General features: G+C 40.5%; 1 protein-coding gene and 1 pseudogene across 2 annotated transcripts; one reads left to right on the top strand and one right to left on the bottom strand.

Annotated features, from left to right (window-relative positions):
• The first annotated feature begins 534 nt into the window (after window positions 1–534).
• LOC138839583 (protein VCF1-like) lies at window positions 535–27,549 on the top strand. 2 transcript variants are annotated; one of them, XM_070039150.1, is made up of 4 exons: window positions 535–596; window positions 2,879–3,058; window positions 24,405–24,504; window positions 27,272–27,549. In XM_070039150.1, the coding sequence occupies exons 2-4, from the start codon at window positions 2,931–2,933 to the stop codon at window positions 27,494–27,496; spliced, it is 453 nt and encodes a 150-aa protein (XP_069895251.1). In that variant the 5' UTR covers window positions 535–596; window positions 2,879–2,930; the 3' UTR covers window positions 27,497–27,549. The 2 variants fall into 2 exon arrangements, with proteins under 2 accessions (XP_069895251.1, XP_069895252.1); XM_070039151.1 differs by lacking the exons at window positions 535–596; window positions 2,879–3,058 and adding an exon at window positions 23,682–23,811.
• LOC138839261 (B-cell CLL/lymphoma 7 protein family member C pseudogene) lies at window positions 8,017–9,411 on the bottom strand (annotated as a pseudogene).
• Window positions 27,550–27,996: the final 447 nt, after the last annotated feature.

Below are 27,996 nucleotides of genomic sequence, written 5' to 3' on the forward strand. Positions count from 1 at the left end.
TTTTGATTTGCATTTCTTTTATGGCTAGGGATGTTGAACATTTCTTCATGTGTCTATTGGCCATCCTTCTTTCTTCTTCAGAGAAGTTTCTCTTTAAGTCATTTGCCCACTTATTTATTGGGCAGTTGTTTCTTTTGAGGATTTGTTGTTGGGGGGTTTAATTTTTTGAGTTCCAAGTATATTTTAGATATGAGACCCTTGTCCGTTGTATGGCTAGTAAAGATCTTCTCCCAATCCGTGGGCTTTCTATTGATCTTGCTAGCTATGTCATTTGCCCTGCAGAAGCTCTGCAACTTTATGCAATCCCATTTGTCCAACCTTTCTTTTATTTGTTGTGTTTCCGGGCAGTGCTCATGTCTTATGGAGATCCTGAAACCCACACATCTCCACCCCCACCCAGTGGATAGTGTGACAGCAATACAGGGCCCTGCCCCATGCTGGTGGTTAGTTGGGGCACTGGTAACCAAAGAAGAGTTTCCAGGCTACTGGGAGTGACATAACAGTGCTGTGATGTCGCAGGTCACAAAGTCCACCTTTTGGTGAAGGTGGGGCAAGTATGCAGGGCAGAGGATGGTAGAAGTTTTCAAGTTAGGCAGGTATGTATGCCTTGCTGTGGTTGCTACTTCTTTTACACTAGTCTCATTCATTTCTTTATAAGAAAGAAAATACATGGCTGCTCAGAACATCTTGTATGCATACCCAACTTATACAAATGGATGGCTTTTCTTTTGCCAAGGGGCTACTGCACACTTGAACAGTTATTTATAGTATACAATATAACATGATTTTTTCACTATATGATCACAAGCAGTATTTAGAGATTATCCCAGAAAGTTGCCATAATTCTCATTTCTTAGACTATGAAACTGAGGCTCACAGGCCTCAGAATGATAGATCCACACAATAAGCATTAGAGCCTAGATACAACCCTAGAGTTGTGTGGGAAATCTGGGAATTTAAATCCAGGACCTATTGCCTTCTAGTCAGGCACTGTATCCCTTGAGTTACATGTCCTTGTTCTTTGTGGCCAGGTTATTTTCTTATAAGGTCTCAGGCTTTTGCACAGAGCTTGCCTTAAACTGTATTCTGCTACCGATGGCCTCCTGTATAACTGTGACCACGGGAATAGACCACTCTAGCCAGCTTATTCATTGAGATGGGGTTTTGTTATTTTTTCTGTCCAGGCTAGCCTCAAAACACTGTATTTCTAATTTTCACCTCCCAAGTTGGAGATTATTTGTTTCTGCCTCCATGCCAGGAGGCATGCTAACCAGAGATTACTTTTAGGCTCATATTGACATCTCGGTCTGTCTTTGATGAGAGGCCTAAAGCAGGTGATTAAACTCCAAATTCTGTCAATTCAACTTGAACCTACTCTACCTCTTCTCTCCAGCAGCTTAACTGAGGGAGAGTCCTGGTGTTGATTTCTCAGAGCCCACTAAATGGACCTCTTTTCAGGTCACTGTCATTGCTTCTTTTTCTGTGTGTATGCCAGTCCTAGAACACAAGGCCTGGTATCTGTTCTTGAGCTTTTCTGCTCAAAGCTAGCACTCTATCACTTGACCCACAGCTTCACTTCTGACTTTTTAGTGGTCATTTGGAGACATAAGTCTCATAGCCTACTTTACCTAGAGTGTCTTCGAACCAAGTTTCTAAGAACTTAGCCTTCTGAGTAGTTGGGATTATAGACGTGACCCACTGGCTACTTATATCTGTACCTCAGCAGCCTTGGAGCTGCCTAAGAAGAGAAGCCCCAAATCCCAAGCACAGTAGTGTTTGGCACCCCATTGTGCATAGCTGTGTCACAGTTCAACTTCAGAAATTGAGATGGGACTGTGGCAGTTAAGATGCAAACATGAATTTGCTAACCATCCATAAAAGTCACACCAGAAGGCAGAGGGAAAGATGTTTTACTGCTGCTGGATGGAATGTTCTGGAAGTGTATTTCCTGCACTGTGCTGGGATAGAATGCATTCTCACAATAAGCTCAGTGTACACAGAACCTACTTTTTTCTAAGAAAGCATTCTTTGCTTCTATTGGGAAGCACTTGGTTAATAACTCCATGGTTTTCACTTCATGTGTCATATGTTTGATAATGTATCTCAGGAACAGTGTAGTGAATTAGAAGAATATACAATCCAAATCCCTTATAGATGACCCTCGGATTTGATTTCAGTTTTTAAGAGAGTTTAGCTCTCTAGGGCTGGCTACATACAGTTTATTGTGAGTTATGGAAAGGAGAGGATCCTGTTGCCTGTTGGCTCTTTGTGTCCCTCTCAGAGACCATGATGATCATTGACCATCCCAGTACCATTCACAGAATTTAATGCAGACCTATGTGTTTAATACTGGCAGTTCATAGAGACATGCAAAGCTCATCTTGCAAAGCTCATCTGTATTATATGACCCCCAAATCAATCATTTTAATGCTTCTTAGCACAAGAATGACATGACAGTATGTGTAGAAAGCAATTCATAGCAATAGTATAAATGCTGCATCCACACTCAACTCTCTCTGTCTCTCTGTTTTTCTCTCTGTCTCTCTTTCTCTCTGTTTCTCTGTCTCTGTCTCTGTTCTCTGTTTCTGTCTCTGCCTCTCTGTCTCTGTCTCTGCCTCTGTCTCTGTCTCTCTCTTTCTCCTTCTCTCTCTCTTTCTCCTTCTCTCTCTCTCTCTCTCTCTCTCTCTCTCTCTCTCTCTCTCTCTCTCTCTCTCTCTCTCTCTCTCTCTCTCTCTCTCTCTCTCTCTCTCTCTCTCTCTCTCTCTCAGCCAGGGATAGTCTAACACATAGAGTTCTTCACAAATTACTCCTCCACTCCAGTGCCTCTCTCTCCAAGGACTGGCTCTGGTAGTTTGCATCACCATGTTTCCCACTCCAGGGAGAGGAAGAGGAATGGAATTTCTTCCTTAGACCTCATCCAAACATGATTAATGGATCACCACCTAGAGCAGTTCCAGGCTACATTCCCCAAGTCATCCTTCAGAGAAACCCTGAATGGTCTCTGCTATAGAAGAGAGAAGGAGTGTGACATGGATGTGGTACAGATGACATATCCCAGGTAAGCCAAAGGAGACGTGTTATTTTGCTTCAAATATTGTGATACATTAACAATACCAAGAATACATTACGTCCTATGCTGCAGCTGCCCAAGTTATTATTGTTGCTAGAAATATCAAAAGCCCAATGATAATAATAGTTATCATGTCTGACTCTCATGCACCAGATATGCTTCAAAACCTGCATCTGTGAATGTAACATATACCTGTGTACAGTTATTGAATCTGGAATTATTGGCACACAGAATTACAGACTCATGTTCAAATGACTTGTAAGTACTTAATCTCAGGCTGAAACCCAGGCCTGTTTCATTCCAATGCCACTTTCATTGAGCCCTGTATGTTCTCACCTCCAGGAGAAGTAAAGTACAGTAAAAGATGCTAGTGGTCCAGGGGATGTGGACTCACTTTTATACACACCAACAATCATAATAAGTTGTACTGCCTGAATTTATTTTTTGTTAAAGAAGGAATAAAAAGTTTTCTTTGAGAATTTATGCTTACTAATATATAGGAATTCCAAGTTTGAAAGAGTTCATTGATGTAAAGTCAAAAAAAGACAAGAAAAGGCTGATCCAGAATTTGAAGTTAAGGTAGACATTTCTGGAACTTGGTATAGGAGCCCAGGAGAGAAGCTGTCGCATCTAATCAGTCCTTTTGTAGCTCTTGACATGTTAAAATTGTTCTTTTTTGTTAAGGTGATGTACAGAGGGGTTACAGTTACAGAAGTAAGGCAATAAGTACATTTCTTGTCAAACTTGTTACTCCTTCCCTCATTTTTCTCCTCCTTTTCCTCCCCTCACCCCATCCCCAAGTTGTATAGATCATTTCCAACATACTGTCTTGTGAATATCCCTGTTGCATTGGTTCCCATTGTCCTTTGTCTCACCATTCTGCTGTTTCCCTTCCCTTCCCTAATGCAAATAAACATAAATACAATACCAGGATACCAAAATCAAATAGAGTGACAACAGGGGATATACTAAGGGGGAAGAATATACAAAAGAAACAAAAAATCATATAGTACATTAAAAACAACAACAACAAAGAAAAACCTCTTGTGTCCATTTCTGGGAGTTCATTTTGCCTAGCATCTTAAAATTGTTCTTGACATGTTAAAATTGTATCTCTGGCCCTGTCTGCAGTTAACAGAGTCACATACACAAATAAGATGAATATGAATATGGCTACATTAAGTATCTTTTATACAAATCCAATGATTTGTTTTCTGAGAAATAAAATGTTTTGAAAATAAGTCAATTTTGGGCTGGTGGCATGGCTCAAATGGTAGACTGGTTGTCTAGCAAGGGCAAAGCCCTGAGTTCAAACTCCAGTACCACCAAACAAACAAACAAACAAACAAACCAAAAATAAAACACCCAAAACAACCCTACATTGGCAAGTAAGTCTCTATATTGTCAATTTCAACTTATGTGTGGTACTGTTAATCTAGTTGGATATTTAAACATTTTATTTGAATATTATCCAATAGTATATGCTGCCATTTTCCAATTGTTGTGCTATTGTTCGTGTTGTGGTGGTAGTGATGTTGTTGTGTGTGTGTGTTTTGGTGCCTCAAACTCTCATTCAGCTTTTTCACTCACAGCTGGTGCTCTAGCCAGCAATTTTGCTGGTTAATTGGAGATAAGGGCCTTGAGATTATTTATTTATTTATTTTTGGTTGGTCGTGGGGCTTGAACTCTGGGCCTGGGTGCTGTCCCTCAGCACTTCAGCTCAGGGCCAGTGCTCTACCACTTGAGCCACAGCGACACTTCCGGTTTTCCTGCCCCAGCTGGCTTTGAATCGAGATGCTCAGATCTCAGCCTCCTTAGTAGCTAGGATTACAGGTGTGAGCCACCGATGCCTGGCCAAGTCTTGAGATTTTTCTGCCCAGGGTGGCTTCAAACCTCAGTCCTCGGAGACTTCTAAGCAGCTATGATTACAGGTATGGGCTAATGTCCAGCTCTAGTTTTCAAACATTTGCTACAGCCTAGTTGTGTTTAGTTTAGTTTAGTTTTTTTTTTTTTTTTATCAGTTGTGGGGCTTGAACTCTAGGCTTGGATGCTGTCCCTGAGCTTTTCTGCTTGAGGATATCACTCTACCACTTTGAGCTACAGCCCCACTTCTGGATTTCTGGTGGATAATTGGAGATTAGAGTCATCTACTTTCCTGCCTGGGCTGTTTTTGAACTAGGATCCTTAGATCTCAGCCTCCTGAGTAGCAAGGATTAGAGGCATGAGCCACGAGTGCCTGTCATGTTGTTGTTTTAAAGCTCAGAAAAATTATGAAAATTATAGGATAACATGATTTTAGGAATTTTCAACAATTCCAATTTTTCATTCCTAAATCCTGAAGATGAATATCTGTTTGGGAATTTGGAAACCTCAGCTGTGCTGGGAAGTTGGAAGCATTAATTAATAAATCATTGCTACTTGAACTTCCTAAACAGCCAGTAGTATAGGAAATAGTACAGAGGCCATCTTCCATGGTCTCCCCAGAGCATCCACATAGGATTTGGGTTTGGCGTGGTGCTTCCTTCACTAATGTCATTCTAAAGAGGTCCTACAAGAGTTCATCCCAGGAAATTGTGGGCTCAGCCAGAAGGACTAGTCTTTTTTTATTTAGCATATATATATATATATATATATATATATATATATATATATTATTGTGAAAATACCATACAGAGGGGTTACAATTACATGGGCAAGATAACGAGTACACTTCTTATCAAGCATTGTTGCCTCCTCCTTTGTTTCCCCTTCCCATCCCTTCCCATACCCCCTCTGGCCCCCCCACCTAATCCTCCTCCCTTCCAAAGTTGTAAAGTTCATTTTTCAACATAGCAACTTGTACATCTCATTGTTGCAATGGGTCTACCTGTATCTCTATTTCAACAATTTGTTTTTTCTCTTCCCCTGCACAAATTATACCAACATCAAATACAGTGAAAGCAGGGGTTATGTCATGGGGGAGGGACATACAAAGCAACAAAGAAATAATCTTATAAATGTGTTAGAAACAATTGCATGAAAGAAAAACCATTTGAATACTTATCTTGGGGTTCACTTCCCTAACATCAACTTATCTGACCTTTTCTGATTGACTCAGACATACACTGGTTATTGCAAATAAGGGAAACCATGGGACCTATGTTTCTTTGGGCCTGGCTTACTTCACTTCATATAATTTTTTCCCAAGTCTTTAATTTCCCAACAAATGGGGCAATGCCAGTCTTTCCGATGGAGAAATAGAATTCCATTGTGTTTATATAGCACATTTTCTTGATCCATTCATCTACTGAGGGGCATCTGGGTGGGTTCCATATCTTAGCTATGGTAAATAATGCTGCAATAAATATAGTTGTGCTGCTCAGAAATACTAGTCTTAAGCATAAAATTTCTATGTCAGTTAACTTCCTTCCCAAGGAGTACCTAGAATATGTGTGTGTGTGTGTGTGTGTGTGTGTGTGTGTGTGTGTGTGTGTGTGTGTGTGTGTGTGTGTGTTGGTCCTGGGGCTTGAACTCCGGGCATGGGTGCTGTCCCTGAGCTTTTGTGCACAAGGATATGCTCTACCACTTGAGCTACTCTACGACTTCTACCTTTTTGGTGATTAATTTGAGGAGTGTCACAGATTTTCTTGCTTGGACTGGCTTCAAACTGTGATAATCAATTCTCAGCCTTCTGAGTAAGTAAGATTACTGTCATGAGCCACTGGCACCAGGCACATTCTAGAATGTTTTTTTTTTTCTGTGTTATTTACCACTGAGAAAAATGGATGCTACCTAAAACAGATGAATTCACAGCCACAATCCAGCATGTCCTGCAAGACGTGTGGTAGTAGCACGGGCTGTGGAGCCAGTCAGGCAGACCCGGGTCACAATTCTAGTTCTGCTACATAATGGCTATGAGACCTTGGGCAAATCCTCCAACCTCTTGGAGACATAGCTTTTCCATCCATAAAATGTGAAATGATCTATGACACAGGGAAGTTGTGAGGATTAAACAGGATAATTCCTATAGATTGCAGTACCTGGCCCAGAATAAGCCCTCAATAAACAGAAAACAATATTTCTCAGTATGCCCGCAAAGTCAGGAAACAAGAATTTGGGGAAATACTTTGGAACTACTCAAATGGTTTCTTTTCTCCATCCTGTCCTTCCACGGGGGTTCAAGGCAAGAGCACCTAGGCAAAAAGGCCTGTGGGAGCGGGCACCGGTGACTCACGCCTGTAATCATAGCTATTCAGGAGGCTGAGATCTGGGATGACGGTTCAAAGCCAGCCCAGGCAGGAGTCTGTGAGACTCTTATCTCCAATAAATGACTAGAAAACCAGAAGTGGCAGTGTGGCTCAAGTGGTAGAGCGCTATCCTTGAGCTGAAGAGGTGAGGGACAGTGCCTAGGCCCAGAGTTCAAGCCCCACACCCGACCAAAAAAAGAAAAAAGAAAAAAAAAGGCCTCTGGGTCCTTCAGGTTCTCAGGCTGACTGACAAGGTGGGCACCAGGTGGAATCTGTGGCGTGGAAGCCCAGCCCATTCACAAGCACAGCACTCACCTGGTTTGTGGGGGCTGCATGTGTGTCTTGACATCACGTGGCAACGCACCAGGCTCTCAGCTCTGTGCCTGTGCACTACTCTCTACTACTCTAGTTCTCGCGAGAGCTGGATGAGGCGTGGGGGGTCAGAGGGGAAGCAGTCGAAGTACGTGAGGAGCAGCTGAGGTAAAGGACGTTTGTGCTGCAATGAGCCTCACTGGAGGCCTATCAGGGCTCCTGGCGTCTGAGATCCCCGCAGGCCTTTTCCACAGGTGGGGTGCCGGTGAGCCTTAAGTTGGGGTACACAGGGCTGCTGCTCTCGGTTTCTGCAACAGTGTGTGGAACAGGGAAGCCCTGTCTTCCCATGGGCACGAGGGACTTGGGCTGAGGGGAGTCTACAGGCATCATGTTTTCCAGAAAGCCGCTTCACCTCCCTTTCCTTTGGGTGACCGTCCTGGGCACCATCGCGGCCTTGCTTCCTCCCCCAGAAACTCGGGCATTTGGTACCATGGAACTGGGCTGGGCATTTGTCTGGAGGCCCTTTTGGGGAAGGAGCCACAGAAGGGGTTCTGTTTTCAGGCCTATCTTTGGGAGAGCTCTTCTCATTCTCATTCTGGAATCTTTTGCTTCTAGCAATTCTGGAACAGGCTCCTTGATGAGCATGGGAGGTCATCCAGGCTTCCTATAGGTGTTCCCTTAGGGTCTCTCTATTGGCCCAGCTGTGGGGCTTCTGGGGGTCCAGCAGGTGACACAGGGTGTCTGGGCTGAGGCGTGCCCGCAGGGCTTGGCTCTGTGCCTTTTTGTAGGGAACCTTCTGAATGGAAACTCTGGCTGCTGTTCTCATTGTTGAAGTCCAGCAGGATAAGAGAGCCACCTCTTCTTGAACTGGTGCCCCTGCTCCTCCTCTTCTGGCCAAGATATCAGTCTGTACCACACCTGCCCTCTGTCGCTCCTCTTCTTTGGTGGGGGTGGGGGTGGTAGTCCACCACTTTTACCTACTTAAAGATAGAAAGTGAAGCTTTGCCCACAGGGCCTTCTCTATGATCATCATCACTTTCTTGATGTCATCCTTTGCCCAGCTCTGGTTCTTGTCCCATACAGTCCAGCAGGCCGTGCTGACAGGGCTGGAGCTGGATCAAGCCAATGGCAGAGCCAGGCCAGGGATCACATAAGGTTACTATTGCTACAATGAGAAAAGGAAATGGCTATAAGATTTAGTGGCTTTTTTTTTGCCAGTGGTACTGGAGTTTGAACTTAGAGCCTTGTACTGACTTGGTTTGCTTGCCTGGCTGGTACTCTACCACTTGAGTCATGCTTTCAGTCTGTTTTTTTGCCAGTTATTTTGGAGACAGAGTCTCAAAGACTTTGCAGCCCAGCCTAGCTTTGATCCATCATCCTCTGCATCATAGCTTCCTTTAAGCAAGGATTGTAGGCATGAGCCACTAGCACCAGGCTGGACATTTAGTATCTTGAAACTAAAAGAAATCCATATTTGTCCCTCATATTTTGTCGGTTGACTGGTATCAGATGATGGGTTCTCATTTAGTGTCTGTGCTTTGATTAGATCCAGAGGATCAGCAATGATCTCTAGGTTATATTGGCCAGATCTCTCAAGTAGAGTCACTTTCATATCTGGCCTTTCACACAGATGAAACCTCCATCTGACATCTCCTTTTCTTTGGGAGTCTCTGTGCTTTCACAGGGAGCACCCTCTGAGTGAGCGTTTCAGCAGACATATGTGGAACTGTGTCTTCCTAACACCTAGGCTGGGAGGCAGTAGAACTTACCTCTTTCACATTCTACTGCAGCAGCATAGGCCATTTTTGAAGGGAAGTGATTATGTAATAGTAGGAGGATGACACTATATGGCAAGGGAAGGAAGGCATTGATAGTGCACATCACTACAAGATGTAGTGAGCTAGCACTGACACCTGGCTGGTAGGACTGTATAGGCTGAGAGTTAAGTACCATAGTGTGAACATGAAAACCCTCAGATGCAGCCATTTACCTTCAGATGATTTGTCCACCGCAAATATATAACTAGACAGATACACAATGATTTGTGGACAATTTTATTACCCTTGTTTTTTTTCAAATGGGGTGAGAATGAAAAATTGAAAAATATATTTTTGTATATTTTTATTACCTTTAAGTATTTGTACAAAGTAGTTGCCATTGACCAAAGCAACTTATGAATATATAGCATCTTGATCACTGTCACTGTTTTCAACATTCTTACCCAAATATGTAAGTGTCAGTCAGAAAGCAGTTGGATACTTTGAATGGCATCCATATCCTGGCATAAATTGGAAACCCTTGGTAAACCTTGAGATCTTCAGGTAATAATCAGTAATGAAAAAAATATGGCCTTCAGAAAATCAAGGTTGAAGTCAGGGCAGCCCCATGTCCTCTTCTTTTTGTGGCTTATACAACCTTCCAGTGAAGTGTGTGGTTCTAAACTTTCTTTAATATGGCCCTCAGACATACTCTGCCTTTCCCTGCAGATCTCATAGTAGTCTCTGTTTTCAGAGCATGTCATCAGAACAAACCGTGGCTACTTTGTCTCCATAAGACTTATTTTCCCAGCCAAGTCATTTACCAGCTTATGAGTTAATAAGCAAGAGACATCCATCTGTTTGTTAAAATTCCTGAATACTAAGTGATTTTCCACTTCTGCTAAGCTAGGGGCTTGCTGTTTTCTGCTTTACCTAGAGCTCAGAGTAGCTATTTGGTGATCATTAAATTTATATGCTGTCTGTACTTTTGGGCTTTCTGACCTGGAGCATCACTCTGTAGTTATCATCCCAGGTAAAGGTCTGCTTTGTTTCATGAGATGTTTATGCTCCATTCAAAATGTCAACCTCTGGGTTTGAGGTGTGGCTCAGTTGGTAGAGTGCTAACCAATGAGCAAAAGGGTCAAGTAACGAATTTTAGTCCTAGTCTCAAGCCAAAAAGAAAACATCAACTCTATGGGAGTTTTAAAAATTATGTTATTATTGATATTGTTGATAAGCTTACAAATAATTCATGAGGAGTAAAATGTTAGTGAGATTATCTAAAGAAAATAAGAATTAATGGTGAGACTAGAAAACCTAGCTTAGGGATAGGAATTAATCCAACCCTATTACTGTCTGTCCTCTCATCTGAAAGGCTCATGTCTGGACATGTGGAAATATGCATATGTACATGTACATATATACATATAGTGTATATATACATGTGTAGCAATGCAAATAAGTTGTAATATTGAACTTAGAAATATACTTAGTAAGGTTGGGAAGGTGGTCCAGTGGTAGAACGCTTGCCTTACATGCATGAGGCCCTGGGTTTGATTCCTCAGCACCACATAAGCAAAAAGAAAAAAGCCAGAAGTGGCGTGGTGGCTCAAGTGGTAGAGCGCTCGCGTTGAGCTGAAGAGCTGAGGGACAGCGCCCAGACCCAGAGTCCAGGCCCCACGACTGGGCCCCAAAAAAATATTGGAAAAAAAAGAAATATACTTAGTATACAAACAGTAAGTATTTGAACAATTTTCATTGTATAACTAGGTTCTCCTAAGAAAGTCATTTACTCATAGGCAGGACAGAATGTTCAAGAAGAAATTTTGTGATCAAATCTAAGTTTCTTTTGAAAAAAATTGACAATACTGGGGTTTGATCTTAGGACTTAACCCATACTTCTGTCTCTTCTCATTTTTTGTTTTTTGTTTTTTTGCTACTACCAGGGCTTAAACTCAGAGTCTTGCACTCTTGCTTGGCGTTTTTGCTCAAGGCTAGTGCTCTACTATTTGAGCCAGACCTCTACTTCTGGATTTTTGCTGCTTAATTGGAAATAAGAGTTTCATGTATTACTCTGCCCAAGTTCACTTCAAACCTCAATCCTCAGATTTCAGTCTTCTGAGTAGGTAGCATATGCTACCCATCCTAGTTTGGATTTCAGACAGTATATTGCTAACTTTTGCCAGACCTGGTCTCAAACTGTAATGATTTCTGTCCCTGACTGTCAAGTATTAGGCATGCACCACTACATCAGGTCCCCAGAGAAAAAATTGCACATATTTAAATTTTCTCACACAGCAGATGTGAATGTTTGCTCACACTGCCTATATTTAGAAAAATAAAAAGGAAGTGATCATAGTATAACAGTTTATCTTTTGAAATAGTGACTTTAAAGTAAAAAAAAAGACAGTATTGTAAGAACACAAGGTGGTTCTTTTTTGACAGATGACATTAATTTGATTATTTTTATTTTGGGAAAATATGTAGAACAGAAACCTACCATTCTAATAATTTTAAGTATATGGTTCAGTGGCATGGAATAGATTCACATTATAATGCACTCACTACCACCATTCATTTCCAGAACCTTAGCTTCTCAATTCTCTTTAGCTTCTAGATATCCAGAAAAGATGACTAATCTCAATAAGAGCCACTTCTAACTCACAGAATCCACACCTACTCAGGAGGACAGAGGAGGCAGCTATGATCCAAATTGAAGGGTCAAAGAAGAAAATGCCAGTGGGTATAGGATAGGAATGTGTGCATCATGCATTAGGACCTAGGACAAGCAAGAAATGAAAAATAGAATGGTATCTCTAACACTGCCCGAAAATTGGCTGAAAAATTGAGGACTGTTTAGCTTCAGCAAAATGTCTAGCATCATCATTACAATGAAATGTCCTTTTTAAAGAAATTATTGACTCTGTATGGGTGAAAATATAGTGTGTCATTCCCTCTCTCTCTTTGCTCCCCTCCACTCTCCCTCTCCCTCTTGCTCTTTCAATCTTGTGGTGTACTCTACCCCCAACTTCAACTTTCTGCTACATAATACCTAAGATGCTAGGAACCTAAGTAGTAATGAAAGACATGCTTTCATTCTTGGGTTCACAATCCAGTCTGAGAAAAACATTTCATTGATTTACTATGATAACCACAATAACAGAGAAATGCAATGGTCACCTACATTTCCTGGGGGAAGGCTTTGGCAAGAAAGCTCCTGCTAACATTTGGGAAATTCTGCTATTTTTAATTTCTGACAACAAACTCAACAGATTTAAAAATATTTTTATTAACTTGAAGTTGTTGTTCAAAGGAGTTGTCTATTCACTGGAGCAGTTTATGAATACAGTGCATCTTGATCAATGTCACGTCTTTCAACATTCTCACTCACCCTTCCTATCTCCACCTCTTCCCTTGCTCATCTTAATTTTAGGTTATGTATTTTTTTGCAATTTAAAGCATTTCATGTGTACAATACATTTTGATATGTGAATACACTTCAACATCTTCATCCCCCTCAACTCACCCCTTCCCTTATATTCTCAATTCTGTGGTCTATACAATAAATTCTTTTTGGGCGGGGGATCGGTTGTAGGGCTTGAACTCTGGGTCTGGGCGCTGTCCCTCAGCTCTTCAGCTTAAGGCTAGTGCTCTGCTACTTGAACTACAGTGCCACTTCTGGTTTTCTGGTGGTTAATTGGAGATAACAGTTTCATGGACTTTCCTGCCTGGGCTGGCTTTGAACCTCGATCCTCAGATCTCAGCCTCTTGAGTAGCTAGGATTACAGGCATGAGCTACCAGCACCTGGATACAATAAATTCTTGTCTGCATTCTCCTCACTTCCTCCTTCATTCTTCTATGCCTCTCTCCTTGGCTGCTTCCTCCCCTCTTGTAAATACCCATTTCCTGGTACTTATTCTGTTGGGCTTTGATTTAGTCTTTCTAAAGAATTATGCTATGTCTGCTCTCCATAGTCTGTTACACTTTAGATAATTCATTGTAGCCTCTGGCTTACCATCCATTGTGTTTACCCGTAGATTTATAGGTTCATTTTAGCTACGGCAAAGGAGGGAGAACATGCAACCTGTGTTTCTTTGGATCTGATTTACTTGCTTACCTGAGTTTTAAAACTTTTGTTTGAGCTCTTTTTTCACTACAATCTATCTCCACCATACTTTGTGGCCTCCTGTTGATGTTTTCTTCATGTTTAGACTTGTATAAGTGTATAAGAGTTTTGATTCCACTTTGAATTGTAATTCCTTTATTGAACCCATATTCCTTAGCCTTTTTTGTCTTGGTATCTTGAAGACCATATTGATCTAACAATAAGTGGCATCAGGGAACCATGAAATGACTGCTGTCTAGCAGCCTACTTCCCCTGTGCAATGTAAGCATCCAACTTTTGGAGGCCTGGGTAATGCATAATTGTCACTTCTTAATTTTTAGCCACAGTTTCTTTTGGGGTTAGTATTTCTTTTTTTTGGGGGGGGGTCCGGTTGTGGGGCCTGAACTCTGGGCCTGGGCGCTGTCCCTCAGCTCTTCAGCTCAAGGCTAGCACTCTACCACTTGAGACACAGCGCCACTTCTGGCTTTTTTCTTTTTGCTTATGTGGTGCTGAGGAATCAATCCCAGGGCCTCATGCTTGCAAGGCAAGTGCTCTACCATTGAGCCACCTTCCCAGCCTCTCTGGGGTTAGTATTTCTTGACATTAGTTAGTGACTCTTATTGTTAAGAGCTATTTAAAAAAATATGATAAGACTTGCCTAACATACATGAAGTCCTGGGTTCAATTCCTCAGTACCATATACACAGAAAAAGCCAGAACTGGCACTGTGGCTCAAGTGGTAGAGGGCTAGCCTTGAGCAAAATGCAGCTCAGGAACAGTGCCTAGGCCCTGAGTTAAAGCCCCAGGACTAGCAAAAAATAAAAATTAAAGAGAAAAGTTTTTAAAGATATATTGTGATTAGGTGCCAACATGAAGGCATATTATGACTTAGTATTTTTGTTTGTAATGTGTGCCAGTCCTGGGGCTTGAACTCAGGCTTGGGCACTGTCCCTGAGGGTTTTTTTTTTGGGTCCAGTCGTGGGGCCTGAACTCTGGGCCTGGGCGCTGTCCCTCAGCTCTTCAGCTCAAGGCTAGCCCTCTACCATTTGAGCCACAGTGCCACTTCCGGCTTTTTGCTTATGTGGTGCTGAGGAATCAAACCCAGGGCCTCATGCATGCAAGGCAAGCGCCCTACCACTGAGCCACCTTCCCAGCCCCTGTCCCTGAGGTTTTATGTTCAAGTCTAATGTTCTATCACTTGAGCCACAGCTCCACTCCTAGTTTTTTTTTTTTTTTTTTTTTTTTTTTTTTTTTTTTTTTAGCAGTTAATTAGAGATAAAAGTTTTATGGATTTTCCTGCCTGGGCTGGCTTCAAACCATGATCCTCAGATCTCAGCCCCCTAAATAGCTAAAATTACAGATGTGAGCATCTGGCACCTGGCTTCAAACCATGATCCTCAGATCTCAGCCTCCTAAATAGCTAAAATTACAGATGTGAGCATCTGGCACCTGGCTTATATGTTCATGTTTTTATACTTTGAGAGATGTAGTGCTCTAGTTAAAGTAATCAGTTTCCCTTTTTGGCTGAAGTCCTTGAGACAAGGCTTTTGCCTCCATTTCCTGTTGTCCACATATCCAGGCCCAGGCTGGCCACTGTCCATAAAGATGTTGCCCTCAGTAAACACATATTACTGATTCTGTTATGAACTGGTCACAAATGGAATGCACAGTTTTAAGGACCTCTAGTTTTGGTTTTGGTTTCTGTTTTTTGTGCCAGTCCCAGGACTTGAACTCAGGGTTTGAGTGTTATCCCTAAGTTTTCCTGCTAAGGCTAGTACTCTACCACTTGAGCCACAGATCCACTTCTTGCGTTGTAGTAGTTTATTGGAGATAAGAGTTGCATGAACTTTCCTGCTGGGGCTGGCTTTAAACTTCTATCCTTTAAACTTCTATCCTTAGATCTCAACTTCCTGAGTAGCTAGAGTTACAAGTGTAAGCCACTAGCACCTGGCTTGAGGACCTCTAAACATTAGTGATTCAAGGATTCATCATTAGGAGCCAGGAGCCAGGTTGTAGTTTAAGGTAGATATAGTTTTTAATTCCAATATTTATGTTATCCAGCAGGATGACTTAATATCTTCCCATTTTACCAGCAACCATACAGTAACTCCCATTTTGTTTTATCAGGAACAAAACTTGATGGTGCATACACACCACAGTGGGCTGCTACAACGGAATCTTTGTTGTTGTTTGAAGTAGGTCACAATAGGAACCATATCCCAAGAATAGAATGGTCAACCTGTTGCTGTGTTGTCGTGTTATTTTGCAAGATAAATAACAGATATTGAAGTATTGCTCACTATCTGCTGAAAGACACCAATTGCTATGCCTTAATTTTTGGACATTCAATTTAATTAATTAATAATTGAGGTTTTGGAAGTGGCACTGTGGCTCAAGTGGTAGAGTGCTAGCCTTGAGCTGAAGAGCTGAGGGACAGTACCCAGGCCCAGAGTTCAGGCCCCATGACCGGAACCCCCCCCCAAAAAAAATAATAATTGAGGTTTTTTGTGCTTGTTATGGGACTTGAACTCAGGGTTTGGGTATGATATCTGAGCTTCTTTTGTTCAAGGCTAGTGCTTCTTGAGCCATAGCTTTACTTCTAACCTTTTGGGTAGTTTATTGGAGATAAAATCTCATGGACTTTCTGTCTGAGCTGGCTTTGAACCACAATCTTCAGATCTTAGCCTCTTGAGTGGCTAGGATTACAGGTATGAGGCATGGGTACCTTGCTTAATTAAGTAATTCATTATTTTTGTAAATCAGGCATTTCTATCTAATAAGTCCAGTCCAATGCCACCAAGAGGCTTTGTTTTAAAGTTTTAAAAACCTTCTGATACTTCCCTATTCAAATCAATGTTTTAATGTCAATTTTGTTGAGGGTCTCATAGGCCTGGCTATTAGCTCAAAGTTTGGAATCCAAATAGAGCAAAAATCCACTATTCCCAAGAAGCTATGCTCTTAGAGCCTGTCTCCAGGCACGAGACTTCAAATTCTCTGATTCATATTAAACCTAAATAACAGTCTCTTTAAAACTCTGGGTTACATCTGGGCACCGGTGATACATGCCTATAATCTTAGCTATTCAGGAGGCTGAGATCTGAGAATCACAATTTGAAGCAAGCCTGGGCAGGAAAGTCCATGAGACTCTTACCTCCAATTACTGAAAAAGCTGGAAGTGACATTGTGGCTCAAGTGATAGAGCACTAGCTTTGAGCATAAGGAGCTCAGGGACAACACCCAAGGCCCACAATTCAAGCTGTAGGACTAGCAAAACAAAATCTGGGCCAGTAGTGTTGTGGATCAAGTGGTAGAGTGTCAGCCTTTGGCAGAAAAGCTAAGCAAGCATTTAAGGCTTCCAGTTTAAACCTCAGTACTGGTGTAAAAACAATCTAAGACTTTAGCGGTGACACCTTGTAACCATTTCAAACAGATGTATTATAAAGCCCTGTAAAGGTGTTGGCAAGGCAGGTTTTGAGATTAGGACTAGCCATTAGGAGATCATGCATATATTATAGTAAGACTCCTTGATCTAATTTTAAATACTGCATATCTCTTGTTTGACTTTTACTAAGTGGGGTAGGTAAGTTTTTAAACAGTTGTGGCAAGACAATTCTACAAAACTGTATAGTCACCTGAGTATCAGGATCTTACCATTTAAATTAAACAATAATTGAGGTTTATCCTCCACAGTAACATAAAAGATTGGACCCTTTAAGTCCAATAGTGAAAAATATCCATGGTCCCCTGGCATGGAAGTTAAGAGGGTGCATTGGGTTAGGCACAGTTGTCTGAATGTGTTATTTCATTTAAGATGGTACTCTTTAGTGTGGGCATTTTAACTGGAAACACAGGTGGAATATAAGGAGATCAGAAAGGCTGAATACATCTTTATTTTTTTTGGAGGTAGTGGGGCTTGAACTCTGGGCCTGGGCAATGTCCCTCAGCTCAAGGCTAGCGCTCTACCACTTGAGCCACAGTGCCACTTCCAGCTTTTTCTGCTTATGTGGTGCTGAAGAATCAAGCCCAGGGCCTCATGTATACAAGGCAAGCACTCTACCACTGAGTCACCTTCCCAGCCTTATATCTATATTTTTAAATGTCTTTTTTAGTTAAAATGATTTATTATACTTTGAATAATTGGGTCTTCTTTGACTTCTATTATACCATCAACTTAGTCTTTGGCTATTTAGACTTTTTTGTGTATGTGCCAGTTTTTTAGTTCAAGGTTAGTGCTTTACCACCTGAGATACAGCTTTACTTCTGGCTTTTTTGGAGATAGTTGGTTGGCGATCAGAGTCTCACAGACTTTCCTGTCCTGGCTAACTTCAAACAGCAATTTTTCAGATCTCAGTTGCATATGCCACTGTCACCTGGTTGTTTAGACTTGTTTTAAACGAATTTGTATAAATGTCTGTATACATGGAATTTTATCCCATTCACCTATCTTTGGACAGAATGTCTCCAACAATAAGATTGCATAATAGTTTGAAGTTTTATTTAAATGTCAGCTCTTCCCAGGGTTCCCCTGGCTCCCCTGTTAGAATAAAATTTCTTTCTTTCGTTTTTTAAAAATCAGTCCTGGGGCTTGAACTTGCTGTATCTGAGCTTCTTTTACACAAGGCTAGCACTCTACCACTTGAGCCACAGTACCACTTCTGGTTTTTTCTGAGTAGTGTATTGGAGATAAGAGTCTCATATGTTTTGGGCTTCAAACCGAAATTCTCAGATCTGAGCCTCCTGAGTAGGTAGGAACTAGTGTGAGCCGCCAGAGCCTTGCTAAAATTTATTTTGTTATAGGCTTATAAATGGATACTCTGCCACAATCCATCCAAAAACTCTGTCTTATGACACTTAGCATAAGACACATAACACACAATCATAAAGCATCCAAACAAAAAAAGGTAATTCTACCTCCCTCAGAAACAAGGCCAGCAAGTGGGAACCTTTTACCAAATGACAAAGGCAACAAATATGGAAAAATTTCCTACTCTGATTTAACTCACAAAATGTTCCAGAAAAATGTCCCTCGGAGGATAGATAGAAGGTCCACAGGGGTCCTACGCAAATGGGAGAAGTTGAGGGGTCTCCCTATGCACATGAAATGACTCACATAAGCAGCAAAATTTCCATTTTACTGCTGGTGGCTCATGCTTGTAATACTAGCTACTCAAGAATATGAGATCTGATGATCACCCTTAGAAGCTTGGGCTTCCTTATAGTACCCTGATTCTTTATTCGGGCGAATGTGGTCCTATGCTTGGGCTCACAACACAGCAGGGACCAAGATCAGTCCAAAATGTTGAATTCCTATCATTCAAATGGCCGATTCTACAGACTACAGAATAATGCAGTACAGGACATGGTGTTGCCAAGGAATTATAAGTGCAAACATCAGATCACTTAGGAACATAGAAAGAGATAGGATCCAGGACAAGAGCCAGACTTCTACTAAAATCAGGTCACTTCCTTCAGAGATAACAAATGCAGTCTCATTGTGGTTGAGGGGTATCCAGAGTTGCCATCAGAAACTACAAGTTTCTCAGTGACTGATAAGTGAATATCATGTGAAGACTTGGTGTCTGCTTGAAGACAGTTTTATTAGGTATGAGAGATCGTAAAATGCAGAGGGGAGAAGTTTGTCATCTATGGGGTGTTGGGAGTGGGTGGAAGAGGGAGAGGGAATATGTATCAGAGGGAGAATTCATAGTTGTGGGTAAGCTTAGTAAAGAAGGGTCTTGTGGACAGATTGGAATCCTGGTAGAAGCAGCCAGTGCAGTGGAGGCCTCCAGAAAGCTGAAGGCTGTGGATGCTGGCTTGGAGAGGGAGCTGGAAGGACAAGATGTTGCTTTTGGGTAAATAGCAGAGAGAGAGGAGGGGGGAAGAGAAAGAGAGAAGAGAAGAAGAGAGAGAGAGAGAGAGAGAGAGAGAGAGAGAGAGAGAGAGAGAGAGAGAGAGAGAGAGAGAGAGAGAGAGGAGAGAGAGAGAGGAGAGAGAGAAAGGACATGATGGGTTATGTTCTTCCAAGCTGCCCAAGGCATGAGCCTAGGAAGAGAAAATTATGAGTAACAGAAGAGAACACCCTCTAGGAGGAGAGGCTGTAGTAGCAGCCACTCTGCCTCACTCACTTTGTAGTTGAGATCACATGGATAAGAACTTCAAGTGAGAATCTTGTCCTAAGGGAAGCATGTCCAGGGGATTGGTACAAGTTCCTAATATAGAACTTAGAGGACAGTAGGGAATTCACTGGTGCCAGCCTGACAGCAACCCCCTGGCTGCCAACACTTAAGCACTAAACCTGAAATCATAGGCTGGGAGAGCTAGACATTTCCTTCAGGGTTGGGCCTGTGGGCTGCTTTGCTGTGGTTCCAAGGGCAGTTATAGGGAGGGGTTACACACTGGACACAGATTTCCAAGGATCTTTTTTGTCCTTAGTTTCCTGTTCTCTGGTCTTGGATTTTAGCCTGCTTGGCATCTTCAGTTATGATCTCTGTGACCTCTGAAAAACACAGAAAAAGATTTTCTTCTAGAGTTGGTGGATTTCACTCTTCAGGTGTCTGCCTGGTCCTAGAGCCCCCCCCCCCCACCGCCCCACACTTTTATCTTGAATAAAAGAATGGCCTACGGGGTGTTTTCTAGTTTCTTCTGTTGTGTCCCAAACACGTCCTACAAATGGTGCCATCTCCTCTGTTAAGGTCCTTAGGAAAATTCAGTTGGCAATCAAAAATCTTTGTTTTCAAATTAGCAATGCTAGCTGGGCACCGGTGGATCATGCCTGTAATCCTAGCTCCTCAGGAGGCTGAGATCTGAGGATTCAAAGCCAGCCTGGGCAGGAAAGTCCTTGAGACACTTATCTCTAAATAAACACCAGGAAACCGGAAGTGGCACTGTGGCTCAAGTGGTAGCATGCTTTCATTGTATTTGATGTTGGTATAATTTGTGGAGGGGAAGGAAAAAAACAAATTGTTTAACTAGGGATACAGGTGGACCCATTGCAACAATGAGATGTACAAGTTGTTAAGTCGAATAACGAACTTTACAACTTTGGTGGGGGGTGGGGGGAGGATCCGATGGGGGGCGGGGCGGGGGAGTATGGGAAGGGATGGAAGGAGGCAACAATGCTTGATAAGAAATGTACTTATTATCTTGCCCATGTAATTGTAACTCCTCTGTATGGTATTCTCACAATAAAAATTAAAAACCCCACAAACAGTACAATTAAAAAAATTGGTCACAACATCAGCCCCAAAACTGTGTGGATTATGACTGTTAATGGTATTTTGTAATATATATCCTTGGAAGTTTTTCACTAATACAGGTGTACTGAAAATAAGTGAGATTAGTATTGTAGTGTGATTTCTACATCTTGCTTTGAAAAAACTCAGTTTTTCTCTTTGAAAAATCATTTTCATTAAAAAGGGAACTGTTATTGCATCTCGAGTGCAAAATATACTGTACAACATTGAGAATTTTAATGAAATAAGTTCAAAACTTGAATATACAAAGTATTTTGCAAACACAACCATGGCAAGTCAGTCTTGTGTGATCAGGAGCTATGTTTTCTTCACTTTTTATAATATATACAAACAGAAGTACTTACATTTAGTAGTTGATCAATGAAAATGTGAAACAGAATAACTAGTTTTCAGAGTATTTTTATCTTTCTACATGTGTATATCTATGTATATTTGCATATGTATGATTGTTGTTTCATAACACTAAAGTATATGTATATCAACTGCGTGCTTTTACTTGCCTCTCTCTCCTTTCTCTTTCATTGTTAATAAGTTTCCTACATGTGTAGTTTTCATTAAGCATTCCCAGGAAAGGAACGACTTTTGTCTATTATGTATTAATTTTCTAATAGAAAGAAATATAAAAGAAAATAAAGGCAAAAGAAAAAAAGATTAAGTGTATAAGAAAGCATTTGATAACACTAGGCTAAGTCCAGACAGGAGAGATTGAAGCTTAAAAAAATAGTAAACATGAGTACATTTAGTCATCCTGAGGGATATCAACTAGTTAGAAATAATTTCTAGGTAGATGAGGAGAAGGTGCATCTAATTAGCTGTAGGTCATCTGATGCCTTGTCATCAAATGAAACATTGAAACAGTTTTTTTTTGGTGCCAGTCCTGGGGCTTGATCTCAGGGCCTGGGTGCTGTCCTTGAGCTTTCTTGCTCAAGGTTTATTCTATCACTTGAACTACAGCTTCACTTGCAGCTTTTTGGTGGTTAACTGGAGATAAGTCTCACTGGGTTTCCTGCTTGGACTGGCTTCCAACCCTCATCTTCCGATCTCAGCCTCCTGGGTAGCTATAATTATAAGCCTGATCCACCAGCATTGGGCTTAAAAAGTTGTAACATGGATGCCAGATTTTAGGTTTATGAATCAATACATTTTTAGCTTACTGAAATTAGTACTCTCTGTGCTTGCTCAGGCTAGGACTCTAGCACTTGAGCAACATTTACAATTATTTATTATTTCCGTGTTTATTTTTGTGCTGATACTGAGAGTTGAACTCAGGGCCTGTGTTCTATCCTTGAGCTTTTGTGCTCAAGGCTAGTGTTCTACCTCTTTGAGCTACAGTTCCATTTCTGGTCTATTTGTGGTTAGTAGTAGGAGGTAAGAGTCTCATAGATTTTCCTGCTTGGGCTAGCTTTGAACTTCAATCTTCAGACTAAGCCATAATTGTGAATGGTAGTTTTGATAGATTTCCTCAGAAGCTTTCTATTCCTACAGGTGTGTTTAAAACAATTGAGATTGATAGTACATCATGGTTTCAACAACCATTCAGCTTTTAAAACGGTTTTACACTTTAGAAAATAATTTTTGTTAAAATATGGCTGTTAGAAATATGGAAGTGGGAGGGGAGGAAAGAAAGGGCAATAGAGGGTGTGAACATGATGATCAAAGCACATTAAGGTCATATATAAAAAATCCATGTATGAACAATAAATAATATAAATATAAATAATAGTCATTTTGTTGCAGATGCAAATCATACTATGAAATGTTGAGAGTTTCAGTGAAATAAGTTCAAAACAGTTTAATATTCCAAGTGTTATTATATAAAGACAACTATAAGATAACCATGTTCCCAAAGTAACTTATGAGGTCATGAGCTATGTGTCTAACCAGCTATAGGTCATTTGATATAAACTTACAAAGCATTTAAAATGATTTAATACATCTTGATTTTACATGGATGACAATTTTAAGTGAGCTTATGAATTAATAGATTTTTTGCATACTGTGATTCGAACTCCCTGAGTCTACTAAGACTAGTACTATAATCCTTGAGCCATATCTCCATCCTTTTATTATTTTTAATTGTCAAGTTAATGTACAGAAGAGTTACAGTTACATAAGTAAGAGAATAAGTATATTTCTTGTCAAACTTGTTACCACTTCCCTCATTTTTCTCCTACTTTCCCTCCCTCCCAATCTCCCTCAACCAAGTTGTACATTTCCAACAGAATGTCTTGTGAATATTGCTGTTGCATTGGTTTCCCCCCCTGTCCTTTGTCTCACCATTCTGTTGTTACCCTTCCATTCCCTGATTCAGATAAATGTATATACAATACCAGGGTACCAAAATCAAATACAGAAACAACAGAAGATATACCATAAGGGGAAGAACATACAAAAGAAACAAAAATATCACATAGTACATTAAAAACAACAACAACAAAGAAAAACCTTTTGTGTCTATGTCCTGTAGTTCATTTCACTTAGCCTCATCTTACATGGTCATATGTAGATAGCTGTTGAGCTATTCTGCTCATCTGCTAAGATTATCCTAGATATATAAGATTTATTGCAAATAAGGGAAGCCATGGGACCTATATTTCTTTGGGTCTGGCTTACTTCACTTAATACGTTTTTTTCCATCCCTTTATACTTTAATTGGCTTTTTTACATGGGGCTTGAGCTTTACTTCATGTTAGTGTCAAACATGCATCTATTACTTCTGCCACTTGAATAGTCTTACAGGCCGGACGTACCATGCCCAGCTTGATTTTTCTGACATGTGATTTCTTGTTTATTCCAGGGTTAGCATCAAACTGTGACCCTGCCTCAGAAATAATTGGGAATATAAGAAACTTTTTTAATGGAATAGTGTTTCAAGGATATAACCACAACCTCCTGGTTATAATCAAATAAAGCAACTACTATGACATAATGCTCATCGTCATGGCAACAGCACAGGCCTAAATGGACACAGGAAACATCTTTTCAGTGTCCGAATACCTCATATATCTTAAGATTTATCATATGGAAGTAGAGAAAGTCATATAACCTAGAATTATAATTTCCAGGAATGAAGATGTACCAAATTAGGTAGAGTTTTAAAATGTTGGCTCTAAAATTCTGTACTTTTTTCTCCTCCAGTTTCAGTTATTGTTATTAAGGATTTGGGAAAGTTAAACTTACACTTGTTTGTGCTAAAGGGTTGTGTGTATGTGTGTGTGTATGTATGTGTGTGCACGCACGTGTGTGCACGCACTCCAGTACTACAGTTTAAACTCAGGGCATGGACACTGTCTCTTAGCTTTTTGGCTCAAGGCTGGTGCTCTACTTCTTGAGCCACAGCTCTACTACTGGCTTTTTGGTGGTCAACTACAAATGAGAGTCTGATGGACCTTCTGACCTGGGTGGCTTTGAACTTTAACCCTCAGATCTCAGCCTCCTGAGTAGCTAGGACTATAATCATGAGCCACTAGCAACAGGCTTTTATGACAATTTTTGTATTTTCTCTCTCAGTGTCTGGTGAAGGAAGATTCTAACTTTATAACTATTGGAGTAGCAGACAGTGACTTTCATTTACTCATGCAAGATCTCACAGTTATACATTGGCACAGACTTATATCCTTGATGTGTCTAGAAGATCAGCTTGTGGATGATATAATTTTATCTTTCTTTTTCATTTTCAGGAAAAGGAGAATAAATAGCAATAAAGAAGGTGACCACCATGCCCTTGATTTAAAAAGGAGTAAGCAAAGTCCTGCCTTTCCAGATCCTGGGGCTGAACAGGTAGGGGATATGGCCACATAGCCTTTCTGCCTTTCATTCACTGCCTATATTGTCATTCAGTCCTCACAGTGAACAAAGCATCAAAAACATCACAAAAGTATTCTCATTGACTGTTTCTTTGAACTATAAATTACTAGCAGACTACTAAAGGAGCTTTGTAAAGTTTTTCTGCAAGAATGCTGAGAGTAAATGACTAAGCACTGATCACTTTCACTTCCTGTGAGCACCAAGTGGAAGGACTGTCGCTCTATGTCCTCCCCTTGGATGAGAGCACCTCAAGTATGGCCAGCGCTTTGTTATTTATTCAGCTTTTACCAACTAAGTTGTTGAGTAATAGTTACAGGTCCACCTGTTTTCTTTTTTTTTTTCTAGTAGAATATATTTTTATTTTTATTTTTTAATTTTATTATTAGAGGGGTTACAATTACATGGGCAAGATAATGAGTACATTTCTTATCAAGCATTGCAGCCTCCTCCTTTGTTTACCCTTCCCATCCCTTCCCAGCCTCCCCCCCGCCCCCCCCACCCAATCCTCCCCCCCCCCCCCACCAAAGTTGTAAAGTTCGTTTTTGACATGACAACTTGTACTTCTCATTGTTGCAACGGGTCCACCTGTATCCTTAAACGACTTGTTTTCCCCCATCTCCTCCACAAATTATACCGACATCAAATATAGTGAAAGCAGGGGTTATACTGTGGGGGAGGGACATACAAAGCAACAAAGAAATAATCTTATAAATGCATTAGAAACAAATGCATGAAAGAAAAAAACCATTTAAATACATATCTAAGGGTTCATTTCCCTAACATCACATTGTCTGACCTTTTCTGCTTGACTTATACATATACTAGATATTGCAAATAAGGGAAACCATGAGGTCCACCTGTTTTCTGTAGGTGAGGATTATCTACCTATGTTTCTACTTTTATTTTTTCAATATATCAACTTACTAAATTTAAAAATATTTATAAATAGGCTATATTATTCAAGTTCTAGATTATTGCATTAAAGGATGAGAGTACAATTTTGGTGGTTGAGGGGCTTCAACTCTGGGCCTAGGCGCTGTTCCTGTGCTCTTCAGCTCAAGGCAAGTGCTTCTACCACTTGAGCCACAGCGCCACTTCCGGTTTTCTGGTGGTTAATTGGAGATAGAAGTCTCACAGACTTTCCTGCCTGGGCTGGCTCTGAACTGCAATCTTCAGATATCAGCCTCCTGAGTAGCCATGATTCCCTGGCTTGAAGAGTACAGTTCTTTCTGATTCTGTTTTGGATTTGATTTTGTTCCATTGTCCTTAAATCCACTGCAAAACTATTGCTGATACCCTCTCAGACATAATTTCATTTGTGTCATCCATAGTCTACCATGAACTTTCTTGTTTGTGCCAGTCCTGTGGCTTGAACTCAGATCCTGGGTGTTGACCCTGAGCTTTTTTTGCTCAAGGCCAGCACTCACTTGAATTGCAGCTCTACTTCTAGCTTTTGGGTGGTTAATTGGAGATAAGAATAACATAGACTTTTCTACCCTGGCCAATTTCAAACTTCCATCTTTAGATCTCAGCTTTCTGAGAAGTTACCATTACAGGCATGACCCAACAACACCTAGCTAGTCATGAACATTTTTAAATAAGATAGATCTAGTTGCATAAACACTGTTTAGATACTTGTGTTTGATGCACTGAGTTGATTAGCCTCAAAGTAGATCATAACACTTCCTGGTTAAGTCAGAGAGCTAAAAGAAATGCAATACCAACACTGATACATACATACCTTAATTCAGATGTGGGTCCTTACTGAAACCACTTCCTATGGGCATCCAGTGTATAAAGCTGCACAGGGCTTCTCCAATATAAAAAGACAACAAATGATGTTACTTAAATGAAAAGCAATCTGAAACACACACACACACTATTCTATGTCTACAAATAAGAGACTAACAAATGGTAAGCATCACAAATATGAATTTTGAAACACAGATTTCATGAATGGGAATCCCTTGGTGTGGATATTATAGCACATGAAAAAACATAAACACTAAGAAGACAGAGTACAATGTCCATGGGATCTCTCTATATAATTTTTGCACTTTGAATGTATAATTATTTCAAATTACAAATTAAAAACAATAACCAACTTGAAAAAATCATATGAATTATTAATATGTAACTTTCCTAAAATATGCACAATGCCTTTAAGATTATATGTGGAGTTTGAATTGATGCTCAAGGACCATATATGTCTGCATTCAGTATATATGTGCAAAATTATTATGTATTTGTGTATATACATGTATGTAGAGTGGATGTATGGATCTAGTAACTTATTCGTTACCTTTGAAATTATACCCAAACTTTACCATACATTTATGGCCCTGATTTCAACTCCATTTTGTAGCACTAGTTAATGACTTCCCAGGAGGATGAAAACTTACTTGTCTGATGCAGGTTATTGAAACAAATGGTACCAATATTCCCAGAGAATTTGTATAGATATTTGGAACTCCAATGCATATTTGGGACAATCACTCTACCACTGATTAGCTACATGACTTTTGGCAACTCAGAGATCTGCTTCCAGTTCAGTAAAGCAATGATTATTGATTCAATTTATTTTACAGGGTTTTAGTGAGGATATAATGACCAGCCTCCCTGTGTACTTTGTAAACTGTTAACCCTGTATATGAGTTTGATGCTGCTCCTGACCATGCTGAGTAGAAAACTCTCACAGGATCCTAATAGCTACATGCTCCTTCTGTCTTTCTCCTTCCAGTGTTCCTACACTGATAATGAAAGGAACAGCAGCATTGTTAATAGCCCAGAGGCATTCAGGGCACTAGAAAGCAGCTTGACCATGACCACTGCTGATCTCAACTCAAATCTCCCTCCATCACTCCATGAGAATGCACTGTGCCAAGGTCCGTATATCTACATCAACCAGATCTTGAAGGAGGCTCACTTCTACAGCCTGCAGCAACGAGGGCAATATCCATCATGATGAACTACGAGCTCCTTATTCCAATCCTAAACTAATTCATAAAATTAACTGATTATGCACAAAAATGTCCTTTCTCTTCTTTGGACTATATTTTAAGTAACAAGATAATGGGCAATTGTATGAAGAATTTTGGTACACTAGTTGCTATTTCAAATAAGGATTTTAAGCAATTTTTATAGGACACATTTCATCTTGAATATTAAATTTATGTTTTGATAGCAGGATGCCAAATCATTATCAGTACATGGAGTTCATGGTATTTCCAATTCAGGCTAGTTTTCTAGAACTGTAAGAATTTCCTGTCTAATAAGTTTTTAAAATTTAGTCTTTCCAATACGGCATAATGGGATTCTACTCATCCATCAAGAATAATATTGTACCATTTGTAAGGAAATAGAAAGACTTGGAAAATTTACATTAAGTAAAGTAAGGCAGACCCAGAGGTACATAGGTTGCATGGTTTTTCTCATTTGTGGTAGCTAGAATGTGCTTATAAATCT

The sequence above is a fragment of the Dipodomys merriami genome, unplaced genomic scaffold (genome assembly GCF_024711535.1).
Source record: "Dipodomys merriami isolate MVZ:Mamm:240054 unplaced genomic scaffold, mDipMer1.0.p SCAF_3, whole genome shotgun sequence".
Lineage (NCBI taxonomy): Eukaryota > Metazoa > Chordata > Mammalia > Rodentia > Heteromyidae > Dipodomys > Dipodomys merriami.

Bases quoted from the DNA above. Each gene is read 5' to 3' on its own strand.
- LOC138839583 (XM_070039150.1), top strand. From the start codon at position 2,931: ATGGATCACCACCTAGAGCAGTTCCAGGCTACATTCCCCAAGTCATCC. The intron at 3,059-24,404 runs GTAAGCCAAAGG...TTTCATTTTCAG, and splicing joins GTACAGATGACATATCCCAG to GAAAAGGAGAATAAATAGCA. The intron at 24,505-27,271 runs GTAGGGGATATG...TTCTCCTTCCAG, and splicing joins CAGATCCTGGGGCTGAACAG to TGTTCCTACACTGATAATGA.